Genomic DNA, 14,894 nt, shown 5'->3' on the forward strand with positions numbered 1-14,894 from the left:
GTCGATTTCGACTCACGAGGCCGTCGTCGCCCTCCACACTTCGAGCTGGATGATGGTCAAGATCGCCAAAGAGCTCATCAGCAGCAGCATCGTGGTGAATGTGTTCAGGACGCTCAAGAGGTATCAGGTATCAGAGGTATTTGATTTCTGTGTTAAGAACAACATTAGTAACACAGGAAACAATATTTTCGCCACAAGCATCGAACGAACCCTCTATGGCTTTCCACACACTAATAATCCTTTTTGGTTATACTAGCTGACAGTTTGCAGGTGCAATCTTGAGAGAACCTGATCGAGGTTTCTAGATTTTAGAAATAGCTAATTGAGTCATTGCAGCCTCAAAAATACCAACCAAACGTCCTTCGAGGGCGTGCCAGGCAGCATTTCATTTTTCCAGCGAAGTTATAGTTCGGCAGTTAATACACCTTTAACTTCTAGTTTTAACATCCAGCACGTGCCTTTGGTTACCCAAATTATTCTCAAAAATAGTTCATATGAACCAAGAAATATAAAATGCCGCTGGACTTCAATGGTGCGACGATTTTACTTAGGCAGTCACAGGGGCTGAGCAGTGTAGGGAAAACAAGTAGTGTGGTCCCGGAAAACCGGAAGAGAACAAACGTGCTTGGGTTCCGGGAACACCTCGACTGCTTCCACGTTGGTACCATGAGCATAAGTTAGACAAATGGAACCCGAGGAAGCTGACGGTGGACTGGCCCAGAATGGTTTTGGTCTTGTTAACAAGAAGTCCAAAGACACGGAATCTATCATAAGGAGTTGGAAGGTGATGTTGATGTTCATCCTTATAATGGCATCACTGAGTGAGAGAAAAAATCCTCCTCGTATGGGTAGCAATCTATCCACACTAGATTTTCTAAATGATGAATTGTGTTGATGAATAAATGGAATCGTCATTTATTCATTCCATTTGGTTTGTTCTTTCACGGCTTAATAGTGATTCAATAGCTTCAAACCTTGAGTATGGAATTCATAGTTATTTAGTTTAATGCTCTTGTTCGTTGACAGCTAGATGTTTTTCATAAGTGTATTGATTGTTTATTGTTAGTTCAGTCGCGAACATCTAGAAATATGGAAAATCAACGAGCGTTTCCCCAAATCGGTTTGCTCTAGGCTGTAGCTACTTTGAGCCCCTTTTAGAATTAAAGGTTTTCAAAAAGCAAATATAGTTGTTCAAGAGTTGGCTTGAAATTTAGAATTATTCCTTAAGCATTGTTTTGGGCTCAAATTTTACCAATCTTGAGTTCGAATGAAGTGATTATTTGGAATGTAGTGAATAGTTTAGCCATTATTGACAGAAATACATTGAGAGAAATAACACTAGCGCCCATCATCAACCACGGACTAATTGGACCTTAGGACCTTAGGATCGTTATGGCAGTGATCGAACTGTCGAGATGATCGCGTGAATGTTTGATGTTAGCTTGTGACATGCCGATTGATTCTGAAGGCTTGGCCCGCCACACGACGCCAAATTTCAATATCTTTTTTCAGACCATGCCACGCATATCGTTTGGCAATCAAACGCTTTGTATGTAATTCAGGAGCAATCAAACGCTTTGTATGTAATTCAGGAGCAATCAAGCGCTTTGTAAGTGATTCATTAGCAACCACGTGCAATGGTGTGAACTGCATCTAAAATTGTTCGCTGCGAGGTCATTTCGAATTTAAGTGATCAAATAACAATGTTGGTATTACATTCAACTTAGTCTTACCTACAACTATACATGTACATACTACATATACCATGTACAACTTACCTACAACATACAACTCTCTAAAGGCTCTAAAGCCAACTAACAAACCTAAGAAGCTAACAGGGCAAAAACTAAAAGAAACTTGATCCATCCAGTTGGTCACATCATTGATTTCCGTTTGATTTCCGTCAGTTCAATTCCAGCCACAACGATTAAAAAAAATAGAGACATGGTACAAACTGCAAGGTGACATCAACTCCTTGCCAGCAAGCGCATGTCAATAACCCTCGTATTTGAACACAAAGCATGAAAAGCAAATTTCAAAACTCTCCTAAGGTTTTTGGAAAGGATGAAACGAACAAATCCTCATTGTAATAATTACAATTTCACTTCGAAATCAAGACACTACGAAACCTACACTCTCTAAAGGCTCAAAAGGCAACTAACTAACCTACGAGGCTAACAGGGCAAACCCTAAAAGAATCTTCATCCATCCAGTTCGTCACATCATTGATTTCCTTCCCCCCTGTTGTGTCAATTCAATTCCAGCCACAACGAATGAAAAAAAAATTAAACCATACTTGACTTGTTTCCCTTTGCTCAACTTGAGCCTACTTTCTTTTAGTCCTTCCTTTTCGTTTCTCTTGATTTTCTCCGAAGGTTCTGCAAGACAGGCTGAAATGCCGTTGCGAACCAACCTTGCTCGTACCACTCCACCCACTCATTCATTCAACGCTCAAAACCTCAAGCCTACAACAGAAAAGAAGAACGAGATGAAGGAGATCCTCAGGCCTGTTCGGCTTTCTTGGTCTTGGTGTATATCTTTGTTAGATCACTAACAAAAACGTAGTGTGCAACCGCGGTCTAGTGAAGAGAGAGAGGGGATTTGGTCGTTTCCGCCCACTCCTATGGATCTTCGATTCCCCTTGGCCAGGGGTATCCTTGAGCTCACTCACTACTTACTCATTGATTCGCCCACCCATTGAATCCCTTATGGTAGCTCCTGGCTAACAATGCGTGGGTGTTGGGAGGCGGTTGCAGCCTCAATCACTCACTTGCAGGGAGACACGAAAGAAAGCTGAGGCAACCGGGGTTATGTTCCAAGCTGAGCAAGAAACATGTTGATGTCTGAAGTTGCCCAAAATCAAGACGCAGAGGGTAGAAGTGAGTTTAAATGAATGTTTGCTAAAGCATATGATGGCGTATTTTTCGAATGAGAACCTAATTACGGTAATTCATCTTCCTCTAGTGATTACATTTCACACTGTTTCAATTTAGTGGATCTAGTTAGCGCTTAATGTATACATTTAAGAAGGTGTTTCACTCTTACTGGGGCCCACGCAGTTGAGAACTTAGTCGAAACCATGAATGAATCGGCTCTCCAGAGCAAAGAGACCTTTGCACACCCTCCAACGCCAGAGCCTATTATTGTTACCCGAAGTCCGTTCGTTAAGCGAGCAGCGAGCGGCGAGCAGCGAGCCTTCCTTCCCCCCCCCTTTTCGAGAACGCTAAATCCAGCTAGCATCGGCAGTCACACTCGCGGACAGGGTGCTCTCTCTCGCCTAGCTTTCCAAGTGAGCGAACTAGCCGAGATCCGAGATTCCCTGAAGAATAGAGGCGTGCACAACGCCAAAACACCCTGAACCTTCATTGGTTTTCGGCGTAGACCCTCTAGTGTGGCCTAGTTATTGGATGGCAGATTGGTTGAGCCACCATGCACCATGGAACAATGTTTGCAAGGGCTAAGAGTAGACGAGCGAATGGAACGGAGAGACACATGGAGTTGTAGCAATACGAAGAGCTGCGATGATGTCAACAGACTTCAGCGCGAGGATCATTGGGAGACGGAGTTCCTGGAACCTTGTGAGGTTCTGCCAAATCACAAATCCATAACAGTTTCAGTAACACATAATCGCTTGAAGTGGTGAATCACTAACAAATCCAGAGTTGAAAAATGTGATTTTATTGCTTTGGTAAGCGATCTCAATAGCTTCTTAGAGTGCCAAAATAAAATTCTTTTGCTTGACATTTCTCGACGAATTTGTGAAAACCTTTGATTTATCTTATACTCTTAACTAGGAGGTGCAAAGCTCAATATTTTAGTAAGTCACAACTTGGTAATTTACAAATATTGGCCCTAAAACCTGAGATTTCCTAAGTGAGCTGAATGCTTAAAACGTCCGATACATTCAATCAAAAGTTGGAAAAGCCTTCAGTCGGATACGCTCGTCGAATTTTCTACTATTTTGGAGGACTAGGGCGGAGATCAATAATGGAAGAGACCTGCTGAACAAATCTACATGTGTCATTCGCAAAGCTCGTCTTTTTCATTGGCCATTCCGACCAGAATTTAACTTCGAATCCCCAGGATTAGAAGAGCATTGAACATCATGGAAAAAAGAGAGGTTCAAAAAAATGGTGTCCGATTTGACATCATGCATGTCACTAAAATCCCTCGATTTTAATCAATTCTTATTTGATTGAAAACTGTGTCCCAATCTCGTGGCCGTGATCTAACGTGTCAAAACCCTAGGCAAATATCAACTAAGTGTGGTTGTGGTAAAATGCACTAATAGAACTTTGATACTCCCTAGACAGAATTTGGTCGAATGTATCGGACGTTTATGTTCATTCAGCTAGCTCATTCAGGAACTCTAATTCAGGAAATCTTCCCCGCACAATGAGAGTGTGACGCTAAGGGGTAGACGCATCGTGTACATAAACAGTTACGACAATTGGCCCTAAAACCTGAGATATTTTTTCCAAATTTGGTCTTGGGAGTATCAAAAGTTCTATTAGTGCATTTTACCACCCTTTTATAGTTACAACAATTGGCCCTAAAACCTGAGATAAGCTTAACTATGCTAACGCTATAAAAGTTGATTGGGGGCGTAGCCCTCAGTGTCATACTTTTGCGGGAAATTTTAGCGGGGTCATATTTCCAGTGTCATATATCCAAGCGTTAGGGCCAATTGTTGTTCAATTTGCTTCGTTTTGATATTCGCAGGAAATAAAGGTGTTGATCCTGTGGCAGAAATTAAGTCACACTTAGTCGTTTCCACGGAAGTTCCTGATTAACCCAGCATTTCACCCTAATTCGCAGGTGGATGAGACGTTACATAAATTTAAAGTGCAACCAAAATATGCTACAAGACTTTTATCTTGCAATGCTGGAGATCTGATTCTGAGGCCGTTATCCATCCCAAGATTGGTGCCGCGTGACCCTTTTTTTGTCATCGTAGCAATATTTTCGACCTAACCTAACTATTCGGTTGCAAGCCTGCAGCAGCTCGGTTGCAAGTCCGCCAAAAAAAAAAACAATCGAAAAAACTCAAACATACAATTGATCACAAAACAAGCAAATAAGTATTTGTAATGTCATGTTTGCACGAAAATTGGTAATTTTAACGTTTAAGGACGATTTTGAGGCAGATTTTATTGCAACGGGCCAGCAGTCCAATGATTTCAGGAACAAAAGAAGTTAGATGAGCATATCCGGCTAGCAAAAAGTCGAACAGGTCCAAACTTATAGGAATGTTCCATATTGCCTCTTCATGTTTTCAAAATTAGGCACCAATTCTGTCTCTATATAACCTGCATCACATGTCATTTTTTTGAGAAGTGGGTACGGTCTACTGCATACTAAAACTGGTGAGCTACATCTACGAGGTCTTATTCTTCAGTTTCATCAGTCTGACAGCCTAGCAATCAGAATCCCAGCAATCTCATCCTTGCTTCACTTCTTACATCTATCGTGTTCTGATGGCGCCACTGCCAAATGGTTACACACGTTAGTCACCAAGCAGCCTCGTTATTTAGGTCCGATAAAATCCACGATAACATTTGCATATTTTTGTTTAATAATTTGCCATTTTCGTTGCATGTTCATGTGCATATTTTGGTCATAAAATATTGCGCATTTGCCCAGCTCCATAAATGATATTGTGGCATAGTAGTCGTAGAGCGTGATCCCCAGCCTTACTTTATGAATGGGCAAAAGAAAGATTGACTACGGTTGATTTCCTTTTTTGTCTTTCCAGGTGTCCCACTCCTCTTCGGCTTTCAAGAACATATCACATGCTTTCAAGTTTTTTTATGTGGCTTTCAGTCATGGATCACCGATTCTCCTTTCAATGTAATTTATGCGTAGGCTGCGTTCTCTTGCTAGCGCCAACGAGATCATCTGTAATTTATTAATTGATCTCAGCCACGTAATTACATGGCGCAAATAATGTTTCGTTTCATCGGATGGTGTAAAGTGTCCTTTTTTCTAATCCCAATCATATCCGGAGAAATCTTAAATCCACTACATATCTATGAACATGCCCTGAAACAAACTCAACCCCATCATACCCTGTCTTCATTTGGTTTCACCTCGTTAGAGGATCAGTTTCATTCAAATAAGGACGGTTTTAAGGACCTCGATTGGCGAGAAAATGTTGAAGAATACCTCGATTTCACCCAGGAACCAAGTTGTGAACAATTGTATGAAATGTGGAGATTGGTCAAGGCTTTTCAATCTTTACCTGAAAATTCCAAACATATCATGCCCACCAGTATCAAACCACTTTTACAGATGCAAACAAGATATGCTGGGCCATTCAATTATGGTAACCTCGGCGACTCTCCACAAACCTATTATAAACAAGCCAGACGTCGCACACCCTCAAAGATTGTAGGTGCAACTAAGGAACGCTCTGACTACGACAAGAGCATATCTAAAAATCGTTTTCATGCCAATAGTTCAAATGAAAAAACAGAACAAAACTCTCAAACTAACCCGGAAGAAATGCCTTCTACTCGCAAGTACCAGAGTTTAGTTCTTTCCAATGCCAGGGGAGAGCGCCTGGCAGTCCGTGATCCAGCTAAGGAAATATTTGGATACCTCCAACTTCGCCAGGATGGACATTTGACCTCTCCCATCACCGAAGTTGACTCAAAAGTGCACAATCCTCAACAAATTGTATTTGGAAAAGAGTCTAATGGAGACAACGATTATGAAGATATGCAACACTTTGATGAAGTTGCACAAAATCTGGGTCCTAGCCTCAAGGCCAAAACTTTAGTTTTCCACCCGCCAACTTATGGAATAGTCAAATACGAGGAGCAACGCCAGCCGAAGTCGCCTTTTGATAAAGTTCGCGCATTAGTTGCAAGAAATCGCGCAAGGGAACATCAAAGCCTTCTTGCAGAAGGCCTGAAAAACGACAGGGGATCACCACCTTTAATAGAGGATCATAGCATTTTTAAGAATCCGTTTGATTTGATACGCAAGAAATTACAACATATGCCTGCAATCCAACCGGAAGAAGCAATGAAGTCCATCAGAAGAAGGCGTTCAAAAAGTCGCCAACAAATGGTACGTCACAAGCACAATCAATTTGAAGTCAAAGTTACCTTGAATAGAAAGAAAGGCTCCTCTTAGTGCTTTTTGGAAATGTATCTCCTCACCTAATGAATGTGAATAGATTTTTCATTCAGGTCTGTTTTAGAGTTCTTGCACTTAGTTTTCCAATATCGAATGGTACGAAGATGGACAGCAAAAGTGTCGCCCATCCTTCTCGGTCGCTTACTAGCCTTCAGCATGCACATAGGCCTTCCTCTTTGCCTGTGACCTCACTTGGGAGAATCTGTCATATTAGACAAAAACTTTCCTTCATTTTCTCTAAAAAATAAAAGTTTTTATTAAAATTAAAAATAAAAGTAAAAATTGGAAGTACCCTTTCAAAACCCTTTAAAAGGTAAGAAGCTGATTTTGGACTCATGTTAATGCATGTTGTGAGTAAAGGAATAATGACATGAAACAGTAACTTAATTCTTTAAGAAAAGCGTTATTAAGCGTTTTCTAGGAATCTTACAGGATCAAATTTAACTCTACGTAAAAGTCCCAATTTTTGGATTTTAAATGACATTATTCTTAGAAACATCTTTTTTTCTTTCCAGGTGCAAAGGGTTCTTTTGGCCGATCAATCGCTACAAAAAAAACCAAGGGAGTGAGTTAAGCAATAATTCTTACTTACAACTTCGGCTTCTTTCACTTTTTTGGCTTATTGGTCTTTGTCGTATACATTTAATGCCCTAGCAAAAATAAATTGTAAATCGTTTGGCAAAGATCAAAGGCTAAATAAGGGCAAAATTCACATTTTGCCTTTACATTGAATTGTAACAAGTTCAACTACAATAGGATAAGTACAGAGGATTTATGGTTGTCCAAACGGTGAAGGGGTTTGGCACAAAATGGACTTGGTCCTAGAAAAGCCTGCACTTTTATGGCGTTTTTGATGTCACAAAACCATTGTGCCTTAAGTAACAAAATCGAAGATGAATTGCCATGATTTCGTCAAAAAGTGTGCCCTTTTGACGTGCAATGTCCCAGATTTGGATTGCAAACTTCACTTCATTTCAAATTACCATTTTAAAGGATCACAAAATTTTGTCAAGATGAAGTTGGTCAAATTCAGACCCAAAATCATGCGTAGGGAGGTCAAAGATGCATTCACCACATTAAATTCCGATTTACGGTATTGTAATAGCACTGCCTAGGTCAGGTACAGAACATCTTTGACAATATGACGTGGAAACGAAATATTTCGAAAAGTAACTCTCACGTTCTGACCAGGATTAGGCCAATTTGACGGGAAAGCCACATCAAAGCTCAAATTTCTTGGAAAAACCTGTGAATAACCTTTTATCACTGGGAATCTAATCCCTAGCAGCTCAAGATGGAAAATTCATCATGGACATAACGAAACGGAGTTGGTCGTAATACATGTCCTGACTTTGTCTGATATGCTACACAAATATTAAAGGGAATGGGAATGCACAAACCCAAAAATGGAATGGTTTATCGTTTGAATAAAGCTAGATTCTTGACAGTTCTCTAAGTGCACCTTATTTGGCTTTTGCGGTCAATCCATTTGACGCCTAAACCGAACTTGAGACGAAACTCAGATGCCTTTTTAGGAGGCTAAGCATTAGACCGATAGACACCTATCTGAGCATTTTCTTACTTTTAAAGCCGCAGCGCTGAAGGAAAGGAATGGAATGTATTCAAGGTTTTATTTAGAAAAGTGAAGAAAATGAGAGAATGGAGCAGAGCCAAAGCATCACCATATGAAGTGTATTCAAACTGGTATCAAACAAATCACAAAAGTTCACAGTGGCAATGGCTGATTACAACAGTTGTATTATCTTTTTCAGATATTATTGGTCCTGGCAATAGAGGAATCAAAAGAAGAAACGGGAAACGTTTTTTACTAGTTTGTCAAATGTAATATAAACATAGTTGTTTTTGTTTTCCATATTTCAACATATCACGAAGTGGAAAAAAGGCCCCGGAACGGTTCAATAGTTTTATTTATCTTTAAATAGTACTTCATTAATAGCTATATCGTAGGCTTAGGAGCAGCAAGAACTCCATTGCAAGGCCATTTGATCCCCTTGGAGGTGTATTCCATGATAGGTACCTTAAGTGACAGCAAATTGACGTAAAAGTAACGCAAGGAAGTATATCGAAGATATTTTTAGCTTACCCTTTGGTATACCTGTAGGCCACAAAACATCCACGAAATCAGGCAAACTCTTTCCTGACACCATTCGAGCTGGTTCTAGATCATGCGGTAGTTCGTCGTTTAATTGAATCAATTTGCCATTTGCAGATGAGAGTACGGCATTTGACTCGGTTTCTCGAAAATACATCCTCCCAGTGGTAGTACTATAACCTTCAATGTAACTTATGTACCTCGGAAGTTCTGAAAGACGCAAAATGGACTCAACATGACCATACGATCAAGTTACTCTTTAATCGTTTCGAACCTGTCCACACATTGGAGCCATCGTTCCGATCTGAAGAATAACATATCATGTCCAATTGAGGGTTAAGATCACAAACGTAAGCAATATTTTGTGGTTCATCAAAAGCAAAATGCCTATGATGGGTTCTTTCCTCGGATACCGCAATAGCAGTAGATTGGCAAAGGCTTGCGTTGGCCTCGAATTCTTTTGGCATGCAACCATACCATTGGACGCTATAATTAATGCAAGAATGTATTTTGGGAGAAGGATTCACATATGTGTATGGTATATACCTGTTGATTCCGATTGGCTTCACATCCCACAGCAAAGAGTCTAGGTCTGAGATCAAGATTCGGAAATATCTTGCAACGATTGGTTCGGCAAAATTGATCTCCGGACCTGGAGCAACCTCAACCACGTCGATGAAAAATCCAGGGACGTTGCTAGCCTGAACGGTCACTTTTGTAATCTGTCGGTATGCTGAACCCGCAGGTACTTGAAACGATAGGCGATTAACCCTGGCGACGCCCAGAAAATCAAATTCCAAATATGGGTTCCATCCATGGCCACTTCGAACCGGGGGAGACCAGGCTGATGAAAGAAATGCAAAAATTTTCTGTTAAAAAAGTGAAATAAAATCGGAAAAAAAGAATCTTTTACCATCTGAAGTTCCGATCGAATTGAATGGTCCAGTTGAATTGGATAGCAATCCACTCGCAGAAACTTGACACTCGTAAATTAGGCTTAGCGGATCGAAACATTCTAGAGGTTACGAAAAATGTTATATATTTAATAGCAGACATACTCATATTAACTCAATTTCAAAACTTTCTGTTTAATTCCGACTGGTTGGTGTATTTTAATTATTTAAGTTCGGTCTCAAAAAGTCAAAGCCGAAGCAAAACATTGTTTCACCCGTTTATCGTCTGTTCTACGCAAAGGCTCGAAAAAAAACAGGTTTGAGTAAGATTTTGTCTTTTTGTTTGATTTTCTAAGCAAAATATTTAAATCTGCCTCCACTTTGAAGCAGTATTAAGGGAATCATAATTAATGGATATCAAAAAATGCGGCTCCTGCTCAATTTTCCATCCAGTCTTAATAAGAAAATTCTACTTTGCTTGACATATCCCTAGAATTAGAGTGCCTAATACCATGAGGGTTCCCTCGTGAGGAAAAAAAAACATTGTAAATTTTCATTATAAGATATCTTAGTAAGGTGCAATCATCGTCATATAAGGCTATGAATCTACGAGTACTAATAGTCTAATTGCAAATCTTTCTCAACTAAGAATAAATATAAAAAAACTTTGTTGTGCATTTCTCACCTAGGATCTTTCGAGGCCAGAGCTAGCCACTGGTATCATGGCGAAAGACAAATATGTGCCTTTAGACATTAATCCTAAATCCTCTAGTCTAGCCAAAGTTGAGGGAAATTTGTAATGTCCTTTTGCACACCTCTTTTTTTGTGTCACCAATTACATATCCCTATTTAGTTGTTTACCTGCGCCTGCAATCGTGATTTCAAATGATATGAAACTTCCGCATTGCACGGTTGAGTTGTCAAGCACGTTAAAGCAAATGGGTGAAAGGACTATTGTTGCAACCTCCTCTTCACTTCCTGGTTTTCTGATATTTTCTGGATCGACGGTTAGAGTTAGATTGAGACTGATGATGTCCGGGAATGAAATTCCTTGTGGAAACACAATGTCAAACCCGCCCAACAGAGTGTCATTAGAGTAATAGTCCGGGATCATGAGGGCATCGTCACTCGAATGATTTAAGCTGTAGTTTGCCTTGACAATATTGTCCTCCATTAATGCAATGTGTTTGGGTGTTATTACCCGTATCTTTGTTGGATATCCTTCAATAGATGAATCCATATCGTGGTAAATCAGGCTCTCCACATGGATAATATCCCTGGGGTTGGTAAGATATCATGAAATCCGTAAACCAAGATGATCAGAGGAATCAACAACGAATACCGACTTACATTGTGTCAAAAGTTGAATTGGATTGGAGAAGTTGTCCATCAATGATTAGTCTGCCAAATTGTGGACTCGAACTTCTGTCCACTTTCATAGTCTGCTCGGCTGAAAAATGATGGTTGATAGGACTTCGTGAGTGACCTATTTAAAGCAAATGTAATCTGTTCGATCTGGCTTGAAGGAACGTTCAGAACCCAAAAAAAAAACAACCATAGCAAATGCCACTCGATGGTTTGGGAATTGGAAATTCAGCCAGAGAGCAACATCGAGTTTAAAAAAAATCGTCTTACTGTGTGATTATTTTTGGGGTTTGCTTAGTTTTCTTTTTTCAGATCCGATTTTTCCTCTGAAAACAGTTACTAAACTTTGATTTGCAATCTGGAACTGTAGACAGAATGATCCCATCAAAACTTGTGGCAGAGCTTTGTGACAACTGAATTGGAAAAAAGTAACAATCCAAAATTTCCTCGTTGGTTACAATGAATAAAGAAATAAGAGGAGTTGATTGTAGATTGTGGGCAAGGACCTCGAGGTTTGTTTGCAAATACACATTGGGTAGTAAATTAGTGGAAGTATTAAAGATAATGAATCTAAATCTTTTAAGTAATAATGTTCACTCTTGAAACTTTGTTTTTATGGATTGAGATGTAACGAAGCATTAATTTCGGCAGAGTCCCAAGTCTGGCCAGGTTTGTTTAAACTTGACTCACCAATGACGATCACGGATCCAAACTTGACAGCAAATGTCACAGTGAAAATTGCATCAGTTATGGCCAGAATATGGTCTGCAAGTTGAACTTCCACTTCAATGACAAATTTGTCGTCAGTCTCATTGTGTACTTCTTGCCAAATGGTTAAACCCGCATTTTGAACAAAGCCTAGGTTGGTCGTTATCGAGTCTTTCTGGAACCACAAAATTGGGAGTCACGCAGAAGGGAAGAAGGTAGTTGGTTTGTTACCTGCATGAATGTAGTCACATTTTGTGATTGGTCAAATGTGGTCTCATACCCTCTCCGTAAATCCATCTCGAGGGAATTGGACCCTGTGCACAATATGTTTTTTCCTGTAGAATTACCAAATTTTATATCAACTGCGTGGAAAATGGCCTTTCCATCGAAAGATGGTAGGAGCACAGATGCCTCCATTGCCAAGATCTTTTCTGGTGGTAGGTAAATGTGGAAGGGCACCCAAAAACTTTTTCCAGGAAAAACGGTCATTTCTGGTCCAATCAAAGGGTCAGGCTCAACTTTGACTTCGTCCACTGCAATGTTAGAGGTGGATATATCTCCTTCATTTGGTGTGCCGACCTGTTAATCAAGGTAAAGCGTCTTCGTTACATTCTTCAGATAAGCTGCATGTTTGACTAACCGTCAAGGCAATCATTTGTATGGCATGTGTGGCTTCATCGGTGTCTTCAGATTTGGCAACGAGCTTAAGATTCAGCACTTCTCCATCCATTACATCGTCACGAACGCGGATTGCGAGAAGAAAGGTGAGCTAAAAGCAGGAAAATTTATGATTGATTCGGAAACTCACATCTCGGCACGTATTTAAATGGACGAAATGGAAAAGCCCTTTTCGTTTCGTTTCATTCTGAGGTGTAAGAAACATATTTAAGAATCAATCACCATGAAAATGTCTTGTGTCACGAAAATGGTCATTGCAAAAAGTGACCAGTTAAATCTTATAAACAGTATTTTTGTAATATTTCAATAAAATGAGCATGTTAGAGCAAAATGATCGATAATACCCTGCATAAGTTCCAAGTTTCAACATTTACTATTTTAGGTTTTAAAGAAATATATACGAAAAATTACGAAAAAAAATATCACTTCAGAGATGTTTATGTGCTTTAATCTCTTGGATTCAGACATTACCACTAGCAGTCTGCTTTGAATACCCAACCTATAAATTTTGTTTAGTAAGGGCCTATAGGATACCAAGTCACAGAGGTGCATTGCAGGTCCAGAAGGTCGTGAGCATTTGTTCTAAATGTGGTAGGTGATGAACTTTTGGTTGGTACATATTTATGTGACCAAAATGACTGGGATTTACTGACCTTGCTTGCATCAGGTTTGTCCGAGTAAGCCAAATAGCACACAGCTGGAATCTTGATTTGTACTCCTCCATGAACCGTTTCCCTGCAAGTTTTCAAATGATATCACTGAAAATGAACACGTCGGCGAGGCTTATCATTCAATTGCAAATACTCTTCGTTGTGGTATATTTTAATGTATTGTGGGTCCTCCAAATAAGTTACGTTGTAGTCGTCATTTTTTCGGACACAAGGTAGATTTTCACCAGTTTCTATGAGAGCAATCGAGCAAAAATCCACAATTCGATTCTCAGCCATATTCTCATGAATAACATCCAACCATAAGTCCGCATAAAAATGATCGGGAATAAACACATCGACATGCATCACTTTGCTAACGTGTTTCCAGATTGACGAGTTACTTCCCACCAATGATTTGACTTCAAGCTTTGGCAATGTTGTCACATTCTGAAACCCCGTTGGGTGACGAAATGGTAAGTGTAAAAAATGAGTATGGTAAAAAATGAGTAAAGGTGTATAAGGGTTACCCTTGCGAAAGGTTCATCAATGAACTCAAAACTATGGCTTCCACTGAGGTCATTCTCTGACCCTGGACTCAATGTATGGCTTATAGTCTCATTTTTGCTCCCAATATCTTCTATAGCTTGGAAAAATACCCTAATCTGAAGGGAGTCCGCGTCGGGAGTCAAGTCTGGGATCATGTTGGATCTTCCCCAATTTGTGAGGCCCTAAAAAGCAGGGTCAGATATGATTTTCCGTGGGGATAGCTAATTTACCAATCATCTACTTAGAATAGTACCTTTAGAATCAATTTGGCTGGCTCCCCAAAAGCATGAGCCAAGGTAGGGTCAGTTCCGTATTCAATGACTATGTTTTCGTATCCAGTAATTGATGGTCCAGGGGGCTCGACGCACGGCATATTGGCCCCAATATGGACGATTTCTAACTTGCACACCTTCACGGAAGGGGATGGTAGAATTGTGAGCACATAATGCCCTCTTGTGCCCTTCTGCGTTTTGATCAAATATTGGATGAAAAAGACTTCATTTCCCTTCAAGATCGGGCTCGAACGATCTTGTGTTGATACAATTGGGTAGGACGTTACAAATGGCGTGGTTGTTGTGGAATAAGCACTTTCAATTGGTGAGGTCTCTAAAGACGTAGATTGTAACACCATTTCTCTGGTTGACACCCAAATCGTTGATTCGTCGATCTTAAAGCCAGCGCTAATCTTGTAATCAGCTATTTGAAAAGAAAGGCATGCTGTATAAAAGTATAAGTATTTTCTCCAGGTCAAAAGTGGGAGTGACGGAATATGAGCTGAAAAATGTAGCATTAAAAAAT

At 40.0% G+C, this 14,894-nt stretch overlaps 2 protein-coding genes across 2 annotated transcripts in view; one reads left to right on the forward strand and one right to left on the reverse strand.

Annotated features, from left to right (window-relative positions):
• LOC131887016 (uncharacterized) lies at nt 1–9,063 on the forward strand. Its single transcript, XM_059235504.1, has 5 exons — nt 1–127; nt 5,756–5,850; nt 6,292–7,074; nt 7,659–7,708; nt 8,916–9,063. The coding sequence occupies exons 3-5, from the start codon at nt 6,292–6,294 to the stop codon at nt 8,935–8,937; spliced, it is 855 nt and encodes a 284-aa protein (XP_059091487.1). The 5' UTR covers nt 1–127; nt 5,756–5,850; the 3' UTR covers nt 8,938–9,063.
• LOC131886687 (uncharacterized) overlaps nt 8,822–14,894 on the reverse strand; it is a 19,618-nt gene continuing 13,545 nt past the window's right edge. The window contains exons 27-40 of the mRNA XM_059235086.1: nt 14,350–14,792; nt 14,078–14,278; nt 13,705–13,997; nt 13,554–13,635; nt 12,863–12,991; nt 12,454–12,801; nt 12,205–12,397; nt 11,500–11,599; nt 11,011–11,426; nt 10,170–10,271; nt 9,803–10,100; nt 9,531–9,742; nt 9,248–9,466; nt 8,822–9,181 (exon numbers count right to left, since the gene is read on the reverse strand). Coding sequence (XP_059091069.1) covers nt 9,114–9,181; nt 9,248–9,466; nt 9,531–9,742; nt 9,803–10,100; nt 10,170–10,271; nt 11,011–11,426; nt 11,500–11,599; nt 12,205–12,397; nt 12,454–12,801; nt 12,863–12,991; nt 13,554–13,635; nt 13,705–13,997; nt 14,078–14,278; nt 14,350–14,792 — 3,104 coding nt within the window. The 3' untranslated portion in view covers nt 8,822–9,113. The remainder of the gene's footprint in view (nt 9,182–9,247; nt 9,467–9,530; nt 9,743–9,802; nt 10,101–10,169; nt 10,272–11,010; nt 11,427–11,499; nt 11,600–12,204; nt 12,398–12,453; nt 12,802–12,862; nt 12,992–13,553; nt 13,636–13,704; nt 13,998–14,077; nt 14,279–14,349; nt 14,793–14,894) is intronic.

Source organism: Tigriopus californicus, chromosome 9, assembly GCF_007210705.1.
Source record: "Tigriopus californicus strain San Diego chromosome 9, Tcal_SD_v2.1, whole genome shotgun sequence".
NCBI lineage: Eukaryota > Metazoa > Arthropoda > Copepoda > Harpacticoida > Harpacticidae > Tigriopus > Tigriopus californicus.